We start from the raw sequence: 20,783 nt of genomic DNA, 5'->3' as shown, positions 1-20,783 counted from the left end.
GACTTTCCACCATTTGTGATATTTTGAAATTTGAACTCTCCAGATGCCGTTGAAAGGCATCAGCTCCGCTCCCCGTGGCTTTCACCTGGTACATTCGCTTGCCCAGTTCGGGGCAGTTGGCGGGGGGGCACTGGGGAACGCTGGCACAAAGCGCTTAAACTCATGTCATCGCTACCCCCCACCCCCGCTTCTTTTTGTTGTTGTTGTTGTTTTTTAGACTTTCGCAGAAGGCTCGCACTTCACACCCGGACCACCTAAATGAAGGGTGGTTTTTTTTTTTTAATTATTCGGCGGAGGAAAGCGTACCCCCCCCAGGCAACACCGCTCCTTCCGGGCTCGCTGCCGTGCTGAGGGAAGCCACGAGGCCGCCCCCAGCGCCAGCTGCCCCCGCCAGGCCGCGAAGGCCCCGCACGGCCTTCCCCGGCCCCATCGCGCCTTTCCCGCCGCCGCCGCCCGGCTCCACCCCGCCGCCGCCCCCCGCTCCTCCTCCTCCTCCTCCCCCGGCAGCGCGGCCGCTTCCTTGCGCCATGGCGCGGCGCGGCCGGCGGCGGCGGCGGGCGGCGGGAGCGGCAGCGGCCCCGGCGGCGGCGGCAGCGGGGAGCCGCGGCGAGGTGAGGCGGCCTGAGGGCTGCGCGGGGCGGGCGGGCCTAGGCCGGGCCGCAGCGGTAAGGCGGCGGCCCGGCCGCTTTGCGCCTTGCCGGGGTAGCGGAGGCCTTTGTCCGCCGTCCCGCGGCGCGGGGGCCGCAAGCGTTGCCCGCCGCTGGCGGCGGCGCCGGGATCGGCGCCACCGCCAGCGGCGGGCAACGCTTGCGGCCCCCGCGCCGCCGCCACACACGGTCCCGGTGAAGGCGGCGGCCCGCGGTCCCGCCGGGCGCCTTCCACGTGGCGCGGCGGCTCCGGGGCTGCGGAGAGGGGGTGGAAGCCGCCCGGAGGCGTTCGGCCCCGGCGCCCTGCAGCGTCCCGGAGAAAGGCAGCTGGGCTGCGCGTTGCTTGTGGTGGAGGAACTTTGTTAATTAACGAGTCTGTTGTCAGCCTGGGCGTGCCGGTTTTGAAATAGCTGATTAATTTTTAAAAATTTTTTTTTTGTCGTTTTGGCCCATCATCTGTGTGGTGGTTTGTTTTTTTTTGTTGTTGTTGTTGTTGAAATGCCGCCGTCACGTTGCTTGAGTCACCTGGTTATGGGTAAGGCTGGAGGGTTGGGGACAAAACGCCTGGTGGGTCAGTGCAACCAGCAGGTCCGAGCCTGACACACGTTTGGATACATCCACGAGTGCACCCACCTCGCTTCTCGTGGTGGGTGTCCCAGGTGGTGGGACGGAGCGAGGAGAAGCCCAGCGACTCAGGTCTTGCTGATGGAAGGGCCTGAGGTGGGTTTCTGTGGGACCCGGAGGGTTGTAGATGCGCTGTTAGGATCCCTGTCCTCTTGGGGACTTTGTGAGCCTTCCACTCAGGCTCTCCATTGGCAGCGTGGAGATAAAGGTGCTGTAAAACCCTTGGGGAGAAACCCGATGGACATGATACACTAGAAGCAAATAGCACACGGTTCACACCTCTGGTGCTGTAAGGACATGCTTCCTGTCTGCTGGTCACCTCTGCCACACAGCTAAAAGGGCACACGTCATGTTCCTTGTAAGGCTCGGCAGAGGGGAGAAGGAAGCAGTCTGCTCTCGGTGCCCTCGTTTTTCTCATGGGAGCTCGTTTTTGGCAGAGCAAGGCCTTCTGCAGGCTCTTGCTTCTCCCTGTGAGGAGTGGGTTCAGCCCTGGCTGAGCCAGAAGGATGTGGTGGTGAAGGTTTCCATGTGTCTGAAGTCACCGGTCGTCTGCTGACAAACTGGCTGGTAAGTGGGTACGTGCCCCCATTGACAGCAGCTGCCAGGGAAGGCAGTGGTATGGAATTGTCCTCAACTGTAGGACCTTCGGTTCCATTTCCCATCCTAGAGTCAAATTTAACAGGTTCTTGGCACCACCGTTTCAGTACATGGGTTTCATTAAAGGGGTGCTGGCTGACAAAGCACCCAGAATGCTTGGCCGCTAGTGGTCCAGACACGAGCAGGGGATGCGTTGCATGCCTATGGTGGCGTACAGAAGTGTTTTCCTTGGAATGCCGGGGCTTGGAAAGTAATTAGGCACCGCCACAAATGAAAGGGATGCTCTTGAATTACACAGAATTAATTCGGAAATAACAGTGTGGATCAGTGAGGGATTAGATACTACAAAAGAAGAGATGGTAGTGGTTGACAGAGTGTTTGGACTGCGCTCATATGCCAGCATGCTGTTACTGACATTATTATCAGCGTTGTTGAAAAGTGGGGGTAGTTTCCAGGTAGATAATTGCCTATGGAAGGTAACGTTTTAAATGACTTGCCGTGTGATTATGATAGTTGGGCATTCTTTACTTTATCAGTAGCTTACGTAATTGGGTTTTAGCTTATTTAATTATCATTTTTAAAAAAGCAACAATGTAGAAACCGTCCTCTACTGTTCTGAAAAGAGATGAATTTACTATAATTTCATGGAGTGCTTGGGTTTAGCAGCAGGTTGACTGAGGTAGAAATTACCGTAACTTTTTGCAGGGGCAGGGGAAACTACCCTGGAAGTCCCAGGAGTTGTTGCTGTGACAGATGTACAGGCTCAGGTACAATCTACTTTCACCTTTGGTGGAATCTAAGTACCCCTGCAAAGATCATGAAACTGTGTGATGACTGCGTATTTTATCACTTGTTCCTTCTTTTCTCTGAACACTCACTTGCCTTTCACCCTGCTGCCGCTTGTGCCAGGAATTGTCCAGAAGGTTTCAGGTTTTTGTGCTGTGAAGCTGTTGAGAAATTGCAGAGATCACCTGGGATCTTCCTTGCCTTCCTAGATTTAGTTGCGGCTTTTGAATCTCAGGCAGGTTGGATGGTGTTGACAGTCCTATTGACTCTGCATCTAGTTGTGTGATCCTTTTGCACTGTAATACGACTTCGCCTCTCTTTGCCTTCCACATCCTTCAGGCGTTCGTATGATGTGTAAAATTAAGCTTCCGCACAATGCTGTTTGTCTTTGACTCCAGTGGAAACACCAAGATCTTGGCTTGTGAATAGTTGTGGGGTTTTGGTTTGGCACCTATCGGCATTCTGACTGGGGCCCTCTATTCTTGTGCTGCCCGTAATTGTCAGCCTTGGAGTGCTTCCCTCTTCGGTTGAGCCAAATCCAGTGCCTGTAACCCCTGAGAGACCTGCCCGGGGCTTGCCGCTGTACGGAGCCCGGGACAAGTCAAGAGGTTTTCCAGCACACGTTGAAGGTGTGACTTTGGACAAGTTTGGTTTGTTGGGAGTATGTGTTTGGGATTCAGCTGGGATTATTTCAGTCTGACTGAGCCTGAACGTTAGAAATTATCTGTCCTCTGCTTCAAATAGCAGTGTCTATACATTGTGCAATTTTGAATGAGGGGAACACAGCCCAACTAATTTTTTTTCATGGTAGTTGCGAAAATAAAGAATTACATCTAGTCGTGCTTTTTCACACAGTATGTACTCCCGATATATTGTCAGAGTGTGCTGTTGTGACAATTGGCAGTATGTACAAATGCCTCTTTAAAAAAATCAAATATGTTTGACAGTGGTGTAGAAATAACTCTGATGCTTCCCCCCAAAGCTGCAGGTGTGCATGCAGGCAAGCATTCCGTCCTCACCGCCTGCCAGGGCACTGCCTGGCAGAAGGGCAAGTTGCACCTGTTTCGGCTTTGGTATCCAGAAAGTTGGTTTTTTGCTTGAGACACAAGAATTCTTCCTGTTGATGTGGAAAGTAAAACAGCTCACCGCAGGCTTTTCTTTCCTTGCCTCACAAGACAGGTGGAATTTGTGGGGATGGCACTTGGAACAATGTTGGTTTGACATTTGGTGGGCACCTCAGGTGCTTTACTTTTTCCATCACTCGTGGGGAGTATGGGAGCGTTGCCAAAACAGGTCTGACATCCCTGCCAGCCTTGCTTTCAGTCTCTGTCACCCTTGGTGACAGATCTGCCAGCCCCCGTGGGCACACACGAGCTGCCTGCTCTTGGTTCTGTGGGAACGGGAACTCTCCTCCATGCAGCCCGACGGATCCGGGTGCGCTCCTGGGTGTACTGCGGTGTTTTGTCAGCTTTAGAGAAGGGGAGACAGAGATGGGGCCGTCTTGAACTTTGATCTTTTGTTGAAAGGAAATAGTTAGGGTTGGTTGTTGGCAATTGTTGGATTTGTATGCTGTTTGTAGTGGGGAATGTTTTCTGCTGCTTTTCAAAAGTACCTTGTGGGTGTTTTAAACAAGTAAGTGTATTTTATGTGCAAACATAACTGACCTCAGTAGGTGTAAAATTTCCTGCTAGAAATAAGACTTTGACTTTTTCAACAGCTGTGATTTTATTTCAGCTTTTACTAGATTTTCAGTACTTTCAGTACTTGGCTTCTTGTAGCTGGTATCTTCAAAAGACAGTATTACTCACATCTCTGCAGCGTTTCTGCAAACCATTGTGTCTGGACCTGTGATCTGTTCATGTTGAAATGTTTTCCCTGGGCAAGCTTGAAATGTTAATCACCTCTCTGCCTTCCTGCCTTTTTCAGGGGTCCTTTCCTGAAGTGTGGGCATCTTTCAAGTGCTTAGAATAGATTAATATTTTGACATTTGTGTTCAGGCAAAAAGGTATTTTCTTTCTTGGCGTATGCTACTTTGTTGACAGAGTTTAAAATGCTGGACTCAGATGCTGATTATAAATTAGTTTCTGAATGTATCTTAATTGAGAGTTAAAAATGGAAATGTCTGTGGCTGCCAGGACTGCACAGGAGATAACAGCGAACCAACCCATCACAGCAGAGGTGTTTGGTGCAGGCGCGTCTTTGATGTCTGTCTGCTGCTGGCAGTGGGCTTCTCCTGGGAATAAACGTGACTTGTGATTTCAGGTGTAGAAATGCTGGATTTCAGGTGTAGAAACCCTGGCGATGAGCAAGCTTGGTCATGAGGGTGCTTTTTTTTAAACTCCTGGGCTACGCCCACGGTGAATGTGTCCGGTGTTACCTGCTATTAACCTAAGCCTTTTTGGTGAAATGGGGACTCGTCAGCGACGGAATGGGATTCTTTCATGGTCAGCCTGCGGGGAGCAAGTCACAAACTAAAAATCTTTGACGTTTTGCAGTAAGTTACTTAAATCCATACCTTAGTATTCAGGAACGCATGAAGATCAAAAGAGGTCTTCTACTTGGGAAGGAATTTTTTGTTTGTTTGTTTTTTGTTCAAAATCAGTAATTGCATGCCCATAATGGCTCCTCTGGTGCAGATGCAGAAATAATAGATGATGAAGAACAAGAAATTAGTTAGCCACTGCTGTGATTACTCTGTGCCTAACTTGGCTGTACAGTAGCACAAGAACTAACGCAGTGGTTCCTGGAAGCAATATATTCATAGCAACGAGGCTTAAAGCTCCTTGTATGTTTTCCCATTAAAATGCCTAATGCTTCATTTTTAACGCTGCTTGTGCTGGGTGGATTCTGTCACAGCCATGGAGGCAGACTCTGGCTGCTCGTTGTGAGACGTGGGGGTGAGGGAATGTCCAAAGGGGTTCAAATGTAGACAGCATGCCTTCTGCAGCAGCGCTTGGGTCATGCTGTTTTACGCCTGTGAGGGTCAGTTGTTCAGAGGTGAGTTCTGCTCTTACTCAAGCAACAGGAGACCAGTTTTGCATCAGTCTACAGCAGCTTTATAAAAGCAGAGCAAGAATAAAATTAAGCCCAGGTATGCCCACTGCTGTAGCTTATTTCAGAGAGTGAAGCTTTGGTCAAGGTGCTGCTTGCTCTTTTAACGGAACTGGAATTTTGTCAGCAACATTATTTTTGGAGACTGAGCTGTTTAGGGCTATTCACCTTGGCACAAATAATAAAAAGGTAAAATAATAATAAAAATAATCATATGTGGCCCTGTGTGAGCAACCTTGGTTGTCTATGGCAGTGGACAAGGGCATGCTGCTCTGGGTTCTGGAGTTCGTCTTGGGGATGTTCTCCTGAATGTTCAGGGCTGGAGACTTTCTCCTTCAGAACTTTCTCCTTCAGATGAGGAACTGGCCCCTCCCACCAGGCAGCTGTTGATCTCATGTTCCTGTGAGTTAATGAGAGGAGTGGGAAGTCCACATGCAGATTTAGAAGCTGCAGAGAGGCTTGCTTCAGGTAGGAATAGTATACATGATGTGTACGTGTCCTGGGGATGTGGGAGAAATGTCAAGCTGGTGGTGAGTGATGCAGACACTCTTCTCCCCCAGCGTTTTTGTGAACGGCAGAATGGTTTTGTAAATGATACTGGGATGTGTAAAACCGTGTTCTGAAACTTGGCAAACTGCCTTCTGCCTCAGTTTTCAAGGATGGGTCTGTTCATCCCATCCTTCCACACACCAAATCCTAAAGCAGCCTAGGTGGGAGCTGTCTGAAGGCTTCCTTACTGGCCCATTACATGGAGAGGCTTATCCAAAGTGCTTGGTGCAGTGTGTGGCTGGGGGAATGGTTGGATGTGGTAGTATAAGTCCGCTTCCATGCCGCAACTGGACTTAGCAAACTCTGAAGTTGTGACCTTGGTCACCTCAGAAAGTGCCGCTGCCTGCCCTTGGCAGTGCATCTTCCTGGCAGGCTACATCACGGGCTTCTAGCAAACAAGAAATGTTCTCGGTTACAGTGGGTTTTCACTCTTGCCGATGGTCACAGAAAAAGCTCTGCAGCAGTACTGATGGAGGAGAATGAGTTGCATTGGTTTTATTTTTGGAGTTAGTTAAGCACCTGCTAAAACATGTAACAGTACTGGTACCGGATCTCCTGATAAGGTTTCTCTGTACTTGTTTAGCATATGTTATATTTGAAGGTGTACTCCCCACCGCTGAGCCATCCTTGCTCTGTGAGAGGAGGAGCAGTGGTGGATTTCACTAGGCATAAAGGGTGCCCTGAGCACGTGCTTGCAAAGATGAGGCAGACACGTTTTTATGTCCGAGAAGTACTGTTCTGTGGAGTTAAACACCACGCATGTCGTAGCCCCTTCCTAGCCCCACATCTGCAGTCTGTATTTAGGGATTGAAACTGTACAGAATTTTCCTGGAGTTTAGCTAAATGAGGTGCAGTTCACGCATAGCATGTTTGGTGATACAGATTTGCACCTGCATAGGAGTACAGAAATAAGTTGTACCGTTGAGTGTTGCTATTAAGTTGGCATGTCTGACTTGTATTCTCTGTCTCATTTTGGACCAGAAACAGATACCCAAGGACGTGACTGACATTTTTAATGCCCCCAGTGACACTGAAGATTTTCTGGGATTCCAAGATGATGCTTCCAGACAGAGGTGGCTGTCGTCAAAGGACGGCTATGCTAGTATTGATTCCGTGGACTCAGGAAAAAAGGTAGGAACAGATTGCCATGGCCTAGTTACACTGTTTGGGTGCAGTAGTACTCTAGCCTGTGCCAAGGCTGTGCGAGCCGTAACTCGCAGCAAAACCCATGATCTGTAGTCCTCGTGTTAAAAATAAATGTATAGAAACTGGCTGTCCTTTTTAGGGTTTGTATAAAAGGTAAGTGTAGCCAGCAGGAAAGAGAATTGCCATCCTGGACTGCTGCACCCTGGCCACATAAGACAGTGGAAATGCATAGTAATAGATGGGCATTTGTGAGCACGCAGATTCAAGGTATTTTTTCCAGAAATTTATCTCAGTGCTGTTTCTACACTAATTTGTCAGTGCTGTTTCTGCACGAAAATCATGTTTTAGTGGTGGTCACCAACAGAAACCATCAGCTTCTGGCTTTGGTCCTGAGACTTGCTGGTTGTCTGCTCTCTTAATGGTGAAGCAGCTTAGATCAGCATAATTATTTGGTATTTTTAATTCTCTGATTTGGTAGCTGGAGTTACCAGCTGAATTCACAAGAAAGGAAGACACCTGGTGTGCTGTCTTGGCTGCCAGAAACTTTAGTTTTCAGTCTTTCAGAAGCTTATAATTATATACTTGGTAGATATGGGCTGATGTGCTAAAATATACCTTTGTCAGCTGTGCTCTTTAAAAGGTCCCGCCACTCCATTAATAACAACATTGAAAATTACTTTTTTTTTCTTTTTTTTCCTTTTTTTCTTTTCCCTTTTCCTAGTCCCTCAGGTAAGTCACCTGGTAAAGAGGTGCTGAAGACAAGGAAGATGACTAGTGTTAGCAAAGGAAACAGACAGAGTGAGGCTTGTACAAGTGTGTACTATTCTTGAGCCTTTGGAGACGAATGGCCTCAGGAGGGTGCAGAAGCCATTTGGGGGTAGAGACACAGTCTGTCCTATGGAGAAAGGTGGTGGCTAAAATGTAGTGAAATACACTGGGCTCTAAATTGCTTTGTAACCTTATTGTTAGATGGTACTGGTAACTTCAGAAAGCCAGGAGGTGGCTTGCCCTTACATTTGTGTGGAGCATGAAGAAGGATCAATGAGAAGTAGTGGTGGTGATGGCAGAGGGGGAGCCTTGTACGGGAGCCTGAGCTTCTGCCGCCTGCTTGGAGCCTGCAGGCACCTTCCTTTACTCCTCTGTGTCTTGGTTTCCCAACTTGTGAAATGGAGATACGATAATGATCTTTGCTGCAAAGCATTTTAAAATCCTGTGATGAAAAATGCTATGGGAGAGCTAGGTACTGTTACTTTAGCATGCGTTACTGGGAATCCCAGTGAGACTTGTTCCAAATTTACAGCTGGCACTGGAGCCTTTCTCACCATTCCTGTGTTTCCCTTGGCCTGAGAATTATTTTAAATCTCTGTCAGTATTGAGTTTAACTCCTTTACCACTAAATGGTACAATAAGCCCACCATTTTTTTTTATCCTGAGCTCCATCCATTTATGATGCCAAACACTACTGTCATTGAGAAAGACCATAGGTACCTGTTGTGCAGGAAACTAGAAGGTTTTGGTGTGAAGTGCATGATGGGAAGTTCAGTTCCAATTTGGAGTAAAGACACGCATTTAATCTTATACTTTAAACAAAATGTACATCTTAGAGCAGGCACTTGATGCAAATGGGACTTATGTATGCAACCAACCCCATTAATGGCTTTTGAGACTAGACCCAAGGAGCATAAAATTATTCTGGGATGATAAAGGGCTTGTGAGTGACTAACCCTGGTCCTGCCTGTGATGGATACTGCCATCACAGCTGGGAAGTGGGGAATTGTGGCTAGCGGATGCTGTGATTTGAGTACTTTTATCAGACTTGCTGGACGACCCAAACCAAGAATTACTTTGTATGATTCAGTTTGCTCATCCATAAAAGTGCTCGTAATATGTACTTGCAGGAACATGAGAAAAGTGATGTTATTTTTGAATGCTTTGAGTTTCTTCAATACAGGGTGTTATGGGCATATTTCTGCAGCAGAAAAATTCCTGGGAGAAGAACAAGGCAGCTGCCCTACCAGGGTGGCAAATGGGATGTTAGTGCATCAGGTGTTCCCTTGGATGCTGAGGCGCAAATGCCTCGTTTTTACATCCAGGCTGTTACCTCTGCATGTCTGCTTTTCCTCAGACCTTTCTGCAGTCCTGCTCCCATAATCTCTGCACTTCTGCTAAGTTTCAGCCATTTCTATAGGTATCCTGGATGTATATTTTACCTTGTGTAGACCATTCTTCATAGGTGTAACAGCATAGCTCTAGCTGTCTTGGTTTTAGTCACTTCAGCTAACAAACAGCTTATTTCCGCCCCCTAACCTTCGCTCTGGAATTTCATGAAAACACAGCATGCATAAAAACTTCAGTTTTCTTCCAAGAAATGCAATTTTAACTTTAAAGTAACTTTATGTTTGTTCCTTTCTGAAGCAGCTGCACTGCACCTATCAACAAAAGAATAAAGTAATTTTGCTCAGAGAAAACTCATTCCAATTACCCATAATAAGTTGTAGGAGATGTTTAAGTGTAAAGAAACAGCACATGCAGTAGTTCCCCCCTCCCATTCCCATATAAGTTTTTCCACTCATCTATTGTATCTGTTTTTCACCAGATATTGTGTAATTAAAGTCAGGGAAGGGAGGGAATTGAAAGGAAGAATTGGCAAGTGCATTGTATGAGGTCTCTTCTCTTTTTTTTGTTTTTTGTTTTTTGTTTTTTTGTCTCGTGGGAGTTAAAAATAGCACAGGAAAATTGGGGAAATAAACATGAGTGTTGCTGACTTTGAAGAGGCAGATGTGGTGTGAACATGGGTTGTGTTCCTACCATAAACAGATCTTTCAGGACACTAAAGGGGACGAGTTGACAGATGGTCTTCTACTAATTCTGATTGGAAGTATGGAAATACATTTCTGATTTAGTAAGTGATTGGTATGTAACATGCGTATCATGAAGAGCGTTTTAACGAGATGTTAGTTTTTTTCATGGGCTGACTTTTTACTTCCTAGTCTGTAGGCAGAAATTTGTGATCTGTCTACCCTAGAACTTGTTTCAATTACAAACTGCACCATTAAAAAAGAGCTGGGCAGTTGGAAGGTGGAGGGATGTTAGTCAGGCTGTTCAAAGCTCCGTGGTTTTATGTTGGTGTCTGTCACTTCAATGATGGTGTAACAGCATGAGAAGGAGCAGAATCCATCTCGGAGCCCCGAGTCCTGCTGCAGCAAGCCCAGAGGACAGTGTTGTTTCTACTGCTAAGTGAAAAAAAGGAGGGCTCCTTTTTGCTGCAGTTGTGGTTTGTATTTTCTTCCGTTCAAGGCCTGTTTTTTTACATCCAGAAAAAAACACAAACCAACATAATTTACATGTAAGAAAACTGATAGTTTATTTTTATTGGGTAGTAGTGAAGAAGAGGAGAAAGGGATGAAGAAGAAATTTTCCCCAGCATCTCAGTGAAAGCCTTCAGCTCAACATGAGGAAAAAAATGCTGCCAACTTAAAATAACTCAGTCCTGACACTGTGAAAGTCTTCTGCTTTTTTCTTTTGATGGGCTTTGCCTTGAAAAGTGCTTTCACAGTATGTTGCCATCTAGTTGGTACCTGCTTGAACCTCCGAACTTGTTTATTGTGACTGCTCTGCATCTGACTGTCTCTAACAGCTACTGGCTGGTGTTTTTACAGGGGCGTCGATACCAGTCCAGGTACCTCACTGAAGAGCTGCAGAGGATTTTCACTGAAGACACTGACTCTGAAACAGAAGCGTTTGAAGGCTTCAATTCAAGTGAGGTGGATGTGAACAAGAAAGGAGTTCCGGTAAAGGTAGTTGCCTATGTGTGAATGTATATGTTGACTTCCTTTTTCTCTGTCTCTTCTTCGTAAACCTCATGTTCTGATACACTGTGATGTTTGTTCTTATGCTGAAGAAAAATGTGTTATCTTAAAAAGAGAAAGTAAGCTTTATTTAATGTAACATCACATATGAGAAGGGAGAACTTCTTCCCCAACTTCTACAGACTAACTGTGCTGGGCAAGATTGTTCCTCTGAAGACACTATGTCTGTATCCCAGACAATATGTAGATTTTGTGTTGGTCTCTGCACAAGGAGAAGGTGCGTACCCTGAACTTTTAAAATCTGTTGATTTAGGTGCGTTTATGACAGTGTCTTTGGGTGGTGACACTGCTGCCTAGAATTAGTTTTTTTAAAAACGACATTTCTTGTGTCACAGCTAATAATGTAACATGGGATTCTTCTGCTTCTAGGCAATGGAGTCAGACTTGAGTGATGAAGAACGCGCTAATTTATTGGGTAGTGAGGAAGAAGAGGAGGAAGGGATGAAGAAGAAGGTTTCCCCCAAGAGAAGAAGCTTTGGCCTTCGTGTTGCCTTGCAGTTTCCCACCAGAAAGTCATCTGAGAAAAAAGTGCCTGAACAGGTTTTTTCTAACTTACCCCTAAAGGACAGTGAATCCCTTGTACCTCTTTCAGAAGAAATAAGTTGCAAGCGGTGGGACAAACTAGAGGGCTCTGCTTCAGAATCTGAAGAAGACGTTAAAGAAACACAGGAGGAAAGTTCCAGTGCTCTCCTTAAGAGAGCCATGAATATTAAAGAAAATAAAGCCATGGTAAGACTTACGAGCAGTGCTTTGCTCTCTGACGCTTACATCCAAGTACTTAGCTTCAGCATGCTTGAATTTTGGGGTCCCTGCGGGTGCTGTGCTGGCACTTTGGGAAAATCTCATAGTGGTTTGTGCTTGAATTTTCCTACCTGGGAAAACACTAGAGGACCATCAACACTCAGACATTTACCCTAAAATAGTCTCTATTTTTTTTTTTTTTTAAAAAAAGTATTTTTAAAAAAGTAGGACTAGATAGCTCAAGTTTAAAACCAGAGCTGAACCAAGCATTTTGTATGTGGATGTCAACAAAGTGACAGATGCCCAAGTTGCAGTCATATCCAGAACGTGTCAGAAAACTGGCTGTTCCATTCAGGTGGCTGGTGGTAACATTTGCACAAGAGTTTGTACTTTTCATTTGTGTCTGACAGATCTGCTGCGGTTACTGGTTGGAAAGCCAGCTAAAAACTGCTAAGGATGGTAAATGTACCTTTCCAGTTTTACGGGATATGGAGTTTACAGTTAACGCTTTGCTACTGAAAGCATGTGTGTGTGTGTGTGTAGGTGTGTAAGAGAGAGACACATTATTCCTTAGCACTTCTGCTGTCCAGTGTGACACCAGCTGCTGTGCAAATTTAATTATCACGCTGCTGTGCAAATCTGAGTTGATGTCGGATCCTCAGTGGCTCCTTCAGTTTTACTGTTTTCCATGAAAAATGGCAGCTTCCAAGCAGTCTTGGGTGTATACCTCTTGGGTGTGTGGGCTTGCAGCTCCCACATAAAAATGTGCTTTAGTTTTGTACCTGTGTATCTAATCTGTCTTGTACCCTCAGTGCTATTGTGTTGGTCTTGTCACCCTTCCACCCTTCCCACCTTTCACTTTTCCTTCTAGTTTCAACCGTTGTAAAATTCATTAGCATACTAATTGCAGTACTGTAATGATGTTAAATAGCTTTTAATAAATGCCACACTGAATTATTTACTGAGAAATGCTGTATCCAGCTTTTATTCTCGTGACTGGTATGGCGGTCTCGGAGACAGCCAGCAGCTTGGCTCATCCCTGCTGTTGCTGGCTTTTCAGAAGATAGCCTCATCCTGGCCTTCCAGAACAGGTCAGTATTTTTTTGGACCTGTCAGCCACTGCTTCTGTTGAAAGGTACCTCCAGGACATCTACACAGTGCATCAGGTCATCCTGCTGAAGCAGCTTCTGATGCTGCATACGCCATGGTTAGGGGAGCCGTCAGTGGGCCTTCGGTGGTTTATGACTTTGTAAATGAGCGTGTACCCATGTTGCTGTGTGTATCTGCACAAAGCAGTGCCATGTAGCATTACTGGCTGTGGTTTGCAGCATTTGTGAAATCAGCACTAGAGCTGTCATGACTGAAAACGGAATGTTTCTAGGCATTGCTACTAAGGACCAGTGGAAAAACGATGAGCAAAGTTTCCCTGCTGCAACGTCACTGCGTAAGGGGACGGTCTGAGTTCCCTGGCAGAAAGCAACATCTTACAGCCTTCTGACCAAGGGCACCTTGTCTTCCTTTTCTCCCTCATATGAACTATGCATTTCTTATCAGTCACAGATATTTTAACCATGTTGTAATGTGCTGCTTCAGTGCTGTTTCAACAAGATTGGACGTAATTCTAGCCAATTCTAATTCTCAGTAAGAATTAATGGGAGCTGTGAAGTCAGCACTGCCTACAGAGTTTTGCTCATTCAAGAGTAAATGAACCCTTTTTATGAGCCCCACTTAGATAAAATGCCTCCAGAAGGGTTTCATGCACTGAAACTTTATGTGTTTAGATATAATTTGGAGTGCATGTGAAGAGTGGATGGTAAGTGTTGCTTATTTGCAAGTTTGCAGTGAATTTTCAATGCAGCATCACTGTTGATTTCAGCTTGCCCAGCTGCTGGCAGAACTGAATTCCATACCCGACCTGTTCCCAGTGAAAACACCCACCTTGGCTCCTTCGGTAAGTCTCTGGTACTGGCTAGAAGTGACAGGCGTTTTTGCTAGACTGAGGATTAACGTGTGTTTCCTGGTGAAATGCTTTCACCAAGCTTGTTCTGATTTTCTTTGGGTTTGGTCGCTTTATTTGTATAGATTTGCTATTGGTCAGTATTGAAGTATCAGAGGTTATTTGAGGAAGTGGAATTTTATAAGATAATTTATGAAGAAATACAGAGACCAAGGTGAGATGATGTTTTATCATTTTTGCCCCAGAAATACTGTTGGGATGCTAGACAAATGTCTGTATGTGGGAATAAGGAAGAGTAGTTGCTTTCCTTTGGGTTTAGATCCTGTTAATTCCCCTCTTGCAGGCTTTTCTTATTGGTGAAATTGAACAACTTCAGCATGAATCTGGAATGATACTGACTTTTCTTGTCTAGAAGCAGGGAACTGTCAGCTTCTTTAGGTTCTTTATAATGTTCTTCCACATATATTATAAACTGAAGAGATCTGAGGAAAAACTGAAGGGCCGTGTCTTTGGGAAGCCCATGTGGAAATGCTGGTGTGGTGCTCAGGTGGAAAGGTGAAGCCAACTTACACTGTCTTTGAAAGGCTGGAACCTTGCTAGCTCTAGTTAAATGCTATAGAAATGTAAACATAATTTTAATACATAAGCCTGCTACTTTTATTTAGTATCTTTACTTGAGGAAAGGGGAGGGCATCAGAAGTATTTGTTACCTCATCTGCTTGGTTTTGACTTCCAGCCTGTCTCCTTGTAATGTGCCTTTCACTTCTTTTGACAGAAATAACTGAAGTGTGCGGTAGCAGGCAGACTTGCTTCCTACATCTTGTTTATATTGTCAGACTTGGTAGCTGCCTTTATGGAAAGTGTCCGTACAGGACTTCTGTAGCATGAATTCAGTCATGCAGTACTGGGCAGGTGTGACAATGTGAAGAGGGTATCTTGTGCCTCATAGTAATTTCCAGGTCTTAGGAAACTGGAAGTAGGAGAAGCAGTTTGTTAATGCCCTTTCAATTTACAAGATACAAAAGAAAATAACCTAGAATTGGGATTATTCTTTGGAGTTATATTCAGATTGTGGGAAAATCTGAACATTTAGCTACTGAAGAACAGTGAGAGCTAGCTTCTACCTTAATATTCCGTACATAAAATTTTGCTATAGTTCTGTGATGTTGATTGTAATAGAATTTTAACTGCGAAGGTGTGGTGTTTTAAAAGGAGCAAAAATGTATAGCATGTAGGGGGAACACTTAAAGAGTGCCAGAAATTGGTGAGGTTTGGCTTTACAAATAAGGAATGGGAGCAGAGCAGATTAATTCATGATAGTACAAGTGTGGTACAGACATTTTCAGATTATTTCTGGTGTTTTAATACAACAGACATAACTGCAAGGACAGTTACTGGAATCTTCTTCTCTTTCTAGAAACAGAAGAGAATCCCAAGGAGGACATTTTCTGAAGGCCAGATAGCACGTCGCATGAACCCAACCAGAAATGCTCGTCCACCAGAAAATTTTGCCTTGGAAAAATTTACTGTGCCGGCTGTCAAATTTGCAGAACAACTCCGTAGCTGTAGACAGCAAAACATCTTGAAGAAGAGACTCAGTGTGGTACTTGCCAGACTTGATCTCCCAGTCAAGGATTAGGAAACATTTGAATTGTTGGCCAGCTCTTAGAGCAGACATCACATCCTACAGGAAGTTAATGAGATTAGCTCATTAGTTAATGAGATTAGCTACAAAAGGAGTTATCTTCAGGCCTTTCTGCCTCCTATTTCACCCATTAACTGGGCTGTATTTGTGATCTCTGTTATCCAAACATAACAAGACAGTTTACTTATGATCTGTTATTTATTACCTGAAAATTACTAGAGGGCACAATGCAGAAGGCCTCCGAGTGGCAAGGCAGTGGGGCTGGTGGAGGTGACAAAGCAGATCAACTCTATCTTCAGACTGAGAAAAAGATAGGAGTTATATAGCTGAACTGAAAACAAATGAAGGGAATCTGCACCCACGAACTGCTGACGTACTAGCTAGCCATTCAAAAGTTGCAGTTTTATTCTTCCCCGCTTTTTTAAAATCTGGTTTTTTCCTCCCTTAGCTTATGGTAGTCATTTGTCTCGGTTATATTTACTATATGGTCTTTCTGAGGAAGACTCTTAAGTTTGCATCTGCACAGGCTGGATCCCAGTTCTGCTTGTGGGAGCGGGTGCTGGGTATAGTTGAAACTGTAGAGGAATTTGGCTATTAAAATAGGTGGAGTACCACTGAATGAGAAACCGGGCGGGTAAATGACTATTTTGAAGAGAACAGAGCTGATCTAGGGTGAAAAACAAATGAGGTGCTGAGAGTGGGGTAGGGGGAAGGCTAAGGATCAGGTGAGACTTGTACATGAAAAAGGGATCAAACAGAAAGATACTTGGAGGCAAAAACAAGAGCGCTCACTAGAGTGGAGGACTCTTCCAAAAACACAAGCAGGGAAAGGGCTGAGTATGACAGGACAAACCTAAAACTTCAGTGAAGGTTTTTTGCAGGACATTAGAGACTGTCACTGGAGAAGGCAATTGGAAAGTATGCTAGGAGATGGAAGAGGCAAAGCATGGGAAGGCAAATGGTCATAGTTCCTTATTTTGAGAGGGAAGAAATGGAGTATGAAGTGTTACGGTGGAGGTGCGCAGGGAATGCAAAGAAAAGGAGGTAGCAGAAAAACATGTTAGGGATTGTGGAAATAGAGGTAGCAACGATGGGAAGGAAGAACATATAAAGAGAATGAATAATAAATGGAGTAGAGAAAAGATTAGGGAGGAGAGGGAGAGAAAGAGGTGGTGATAATTTGGGAACCATTCCCTTTTTTTTTTCTAGTGGTCCATGAGCCTGTAGTCCACCCTGTTTAGCTTGCATTACATTATAAGTGAAAGAATTTGTCACCCAAGTGTGGTGACAGAGTCTTCATGACACCAGAAAAAGGTGTTGAGATGAGTTTGTTTAGCAGGGGGATTGTGGAGCACGCAAAAGAAGGAGATCATCGAAGTATTCATCTTACCGTTCAGTAGAGGATATTACTGAGGAGGACTTGGACAACATTGCAATCACTGTTAAAGACAAAATCTATGACAAAGTTCTGGTAAGTAGCTGCTGTATTTTTTAGTGTGTCCATGCGCTTGAAATTGAAAGTCTCTGAATAGTTCACGGGTGTTTGCTAAAAGGTAGGCTTTCCTGTCGCTCTGGAGGGTGCAGCTTGGCATTGTATTATACAAGCACAACTTTGAAAGTTTTGCCAGACTTCTGTGGGCTTGCCTGTGCTGGTTGATATGCCCCACCAACTTTCTGCCTCTGCAAAGTGCTTTCTTGTCATAGGGCTATTAAATGGAATTTGCTATAGCTATGACTCATCTCTGATAAGAGCTGACATCCCTTTTATTCTCACTTTAAATAAATGTGATGGTGGTGGTGGTTGTACCATTAAGTAGTAGTGATCCCGGCTGTTCTTTGTACCTCCTGGAAATGATGTTTCTGTAAGGGTTGGGTAGTTTCTGAAGGTTTTGGTGAAAGTCCTTCCTTTCCATCACTGGATTTGGCTGTTATTGTGAGGAAGATAGAGATGATCAAATTATGATATATTTTATGCTTCATTGTATTTGCAGAGATGAGTCACAAGGTCATTTTCTGAATAGTTCTAGCTTTTTCCTAGACAGAAGAAAGAACCAGAACTATGACATGAGGTTAGTGTAGTTTGAAACTCCCAGTGCAACCGAGGCTGGGCACTGTCTCTGTAAAATTCCTGCCATCTCTCTAAATAACTGTATGATTTACCACAGCAACAGAACTTACGGTTCTTACTAAGATTTTCATTGCTGAATTTGAGTTTGGTTTGAAGTTTGTGCTTTGCTATCGGCAGATATATGAAGAAAGTTTGGTAACAAGCATTTAAGATGTCCTTCATACAGAGGTGTTTCTCCTCCTTTCCAACTTTAGGGCAGTACTTGCCACCAGTGTCGACAAAAGACAACTGATACAAAGACAATCTGTCGCAAGCAGGGCTGTGGAGGAGTAAGGGGGCAGTTTTGTGGACCATGTCTTCGAAATCGATATGGGGAAGATGTTAAATCAGCACTGCTTGATCCAGTAAGTATAATTACTTGGGCTTAGGAAGAAGGTGTAATGATTATGGTTTTGTTTGTAAGTTGTGATGAGTATACGCTCATGGTAACATGGTGTTCAAAGCTTTTTGCCATAAGAAGTTCTGTAGTACTGTTACAGCTGACACTGATCTTAGAACTCAAGTGGAAGGTTCTGGACCTGGGTTATAATCCACCCGTCTTTGTACTTTGAAGCTCCATGTGCTTACCAGATAGTGGAGGGAAAGCATGACAGCTTTTAAGAAAAGGAATCTCTTAACTTCCAGAAAAATCAGAAAAATGCCAATTTTTTTTTTATTTTTAAGCGCTCTCAGTAATGTGGCATGCCAAGCACGTTCCTTGGTTTAGATCCTAATTTTTAGATATGAGAAAAAAGGAGAAAGATACCTAAAATTCTTGGGGTTGGTTCCCTTTTCTCTGTTGTCCCCAGAGGCCCTGAGCAAGGAGAGACCGCAGGCAGCTGCCAGGGAATGAGGTGCGTGGAAGGACCTCTCAGCAGAATAGTGTGCTCTGTGTTCAGCTTGTTCTGGGACCTCCTCTCCCCCACCTCTGCTGTAGAGCTGGGCTTCTGGGCTGTTCTGAAGGACAGTGGAGAACTAACAGCTCTGATGTGCTGGCCCCGTGTGGCAGTGGCTGCTATACTGTAATGCAGGCTGATAGCACCTGCCTGTCTATGTTTAGAAGCTGCGTCCTGGGCAGCTGGGAGATGCCTGACTTCACCTGCTCGCTGGGTAATTCAGTCCCAGGCATCATGCTATACCAGCAGACAGAGACTTGTCACAGTGGGTACCCATCTTTTTCTAGGGAGTGTGCTATGGTCACCCTAGCAGGATGAGTTATCGTTAGGCATTACAGATGCCTTCATTTGAAAATTAATACTGAGCATGTCAGCGAACCAGAGTCTTCAGAGTAAGAAGTATTCAAGCCAACAGTGTAGTACTTAACAATTTCTTTAATCCCACAGCATTTGGGAAGTGTTAGGGTTGGTTGGCTGGCTGGCTGATGTGAGCTTTTCAAACCTTGCTCTGAAGAGTCGGTCACACAGAGGGAAGCCATAGCTGTGTGTGTCTGAGCCATGGGAAGGCAAATACAGCCTTACTCATGGCGTGCCATTACCATCCCCTCCCACATTCTCCTCTTTGCAGGCCTGGATCTGTCCTCCTTGTCGTGGGGTGTGCAACTGCAGCTACTGCCGCCGGCGGGATGGGCGCTGTGCCACGGGCATGCTTATCCACCTGGCCAAGTTCTACGGCTACAACAACGTCAAGGAGTACCTGGAAAGGTGAGGGCCGTGCCCTGTGGTTATTCCTTTTTAAACCCTTGTAGCCCTTATTAATACTTGACTTCTGTGGCCTGGGGCAGATCCTGGACCTATGCAAAAAAAAAAGTCTCTTGGACTTCAGGTTTTTCCTAGGCAGAAATCAGCTTCATTAAAGTGAGTTATACTGTCTATGTAAACAACTAATTTGCATAAGGATTTGAAATGCTTTTGCCTCTTTTGAACTCTGTATTGATTGCTTGAAGCATACAGAAGTGCGATTTTGGAAGCTGTCATCTTCAGCAATGGAAATTGTCTGAGTTTCCTAAATGGAACCTGAGTTTCCTAAAAAGCACTTTAACATTGTTTTCTCACATGTCTTCTAGTTTACAAAAACAACTGGCGGACGACAATTGAGAACACCGAACTCAAGCTGTGCCTGCGATTGGTTAATACGTTGACAAATTTTAACTTCAAAAGGTTATTACTATGTTTTATATAAGTTAGAATTGTAGAGTATAGTATATGCATTTCAGTGTTGGGAACTTCTTAATTGATGTGGTCTTATGCAAAAGATCTCTCAGGAAAACGTTTTGGTAGAGAAATCTACGTGCACAGACCTATACATTAAGTGAAATGGCACTCAAGCCTTGAGTGGTTAATTTCTAATAGAGCTACACAACCACATGTTAGAGAACTTCATCAGTTGGAGCAATATTTTTATTTATATAATTATCCAAGTTTGCAGAAAGGGTGTTTTAATAACTACCTGTAAAGCATACCTTGTCTTTAAAGAAACAACACCCCCCTTCTTTTGAAACTTGACCATAAAGATCAAACTTGACCATAAAGATTCATTTTTTCAGCCGTCACTTTCTGAACCTACTCCTTCACCTGTAGTTTATGGAACTTGCCTCTGCAAGGACTGGAAGGCTACTTTCAGCCGAATGCCATTATATTCCAGCCAAAGCTGACGCAACCTGCCAGTGGGAGGATGACTTTTATTGCAAAGTGCAATTAATCACTGAAACATGAAAGTGGAAGACTGTTTTGTAAAAAAAAAAATAAAATAAAAAAAAAATTAACTTCTAAACATCTTCACAATAAAGAAAAAGAATTGCTTACCAGCGTTTTTTGTGTGATGCACCTGCTGCCTGAACTAACTACCTTCCAGCAGTCATAACTGGTTACCTGGTTTAAATCGGAGTTCAGGATTATTTTTTTCACATACAGTTCATACTTAATGTTTTTTCATGTGTACACCCAAGTTTTCAAACAACATTGTTTAAATGCAACATGTTTGTATCGCAGTATGATTATGTTAAAATTCTGTTAAGATATGTTTCCTTTTATGTAGAGAGAATAAAGAATAATCAAGAGGAGTATCCTGTGAGTCAAACTGCACCCCCATGCTGATGTTTCCCATT

At 44.5% G+C, this 20,783-nt stretch overlaps 1 protein-coding gene across 3 annotated transcripts; it reads left to right on the top strand.

Moving 5' to 3' along the window:
* The first annotated feature begins 436 nt into the window (after positions 1-436).
* CDCA7L (cell division cycle associated 7 like) lies at positions 437-20,741 on the top strand. Of its 3 annotated transcripts, none has more exons than XM_055805937.1 (10): positions 437-611; positions 7,236-7,385; positions 11,060-11,197; positions 11,639-11,998; positions 13,887-13,961; positions 15,385-15,570; positions 16,952-17,083; positions 17,935-18,084; positions 19,244-19,380; positions 19,743-20,741. In XM_055805937.1, the coding sequence occupies exons 1-10, from the start codon at positions 528-530 to the stop codon at positions 19,771-19,773; spliced, it is 1,443 nt and encodes a 480-aa protein (XP_055661912.1). In that variant the 5' UTR covers positions 437-527; the 3' UTR covers positions 19,774-20,741. The 3 variants fall into 3 exon arrangements, with proteins under 3 accessions (XP_055661912.1, XP_055661913.1, XP_055661911.1); XM_055805938.1 differs by having other exon boundaries at positions 439-611; positions 11,060-11,191; positions 16,949-17,083; XM_055805936.1 differs by having other exon boundaries at positions 442-611; positions 16,949-17,083.
* The last annotated feature ends 42 nt before the right edge of the window (positions 20,742-20,783 follow it).

The sequence above is a fragment of the Falco peregrinus genome, chromosome 5 (assembly GCF_023634155.1).
Source record: "Falco peregrinus isolate bFalPer1 chromosome 5, bFalPer1.pri, whole genome shotgun sequence".
Classification (NCBI taxonomy): Eukaryota; Metazoa; Chordata; class Aves; order Falconiformes; family Falconidae; genus Falco; species Falco peregrinus.
Note: the sequence above shows the minus strand (reverse complement) of the source record. Positions and strands in the feature narration are given on the sequence as shown.

What these genes read in the sequence shown, in the direction of transcription:
- CDCA7L (XM_055805936.1), top strand. Translation starts at nt 528, where the DNA reads ATGGCGCGGCGCGGCCGGCGGCGGCGGCGGGCGGCGGGAGCGGCAGCG. An exon ending in CAGCGGGGAGCCGCGGCGAG is followed by an intron (nt 612 to 7,235) that starts GTGAGGCGGCCT and finishes ATTTTGGACCAG; the next exon opens with AAACAGATACCCAAGGACGT. An exon ending in AAATCTATGACAAAGTTCTG is followed by an intron (nt 17,084 to 17,934) that starts GTAAGTAGCTGC and finishes TTCCAACTTTAG; the next exon opens with GGCAGTACTTGCCACCAGTG.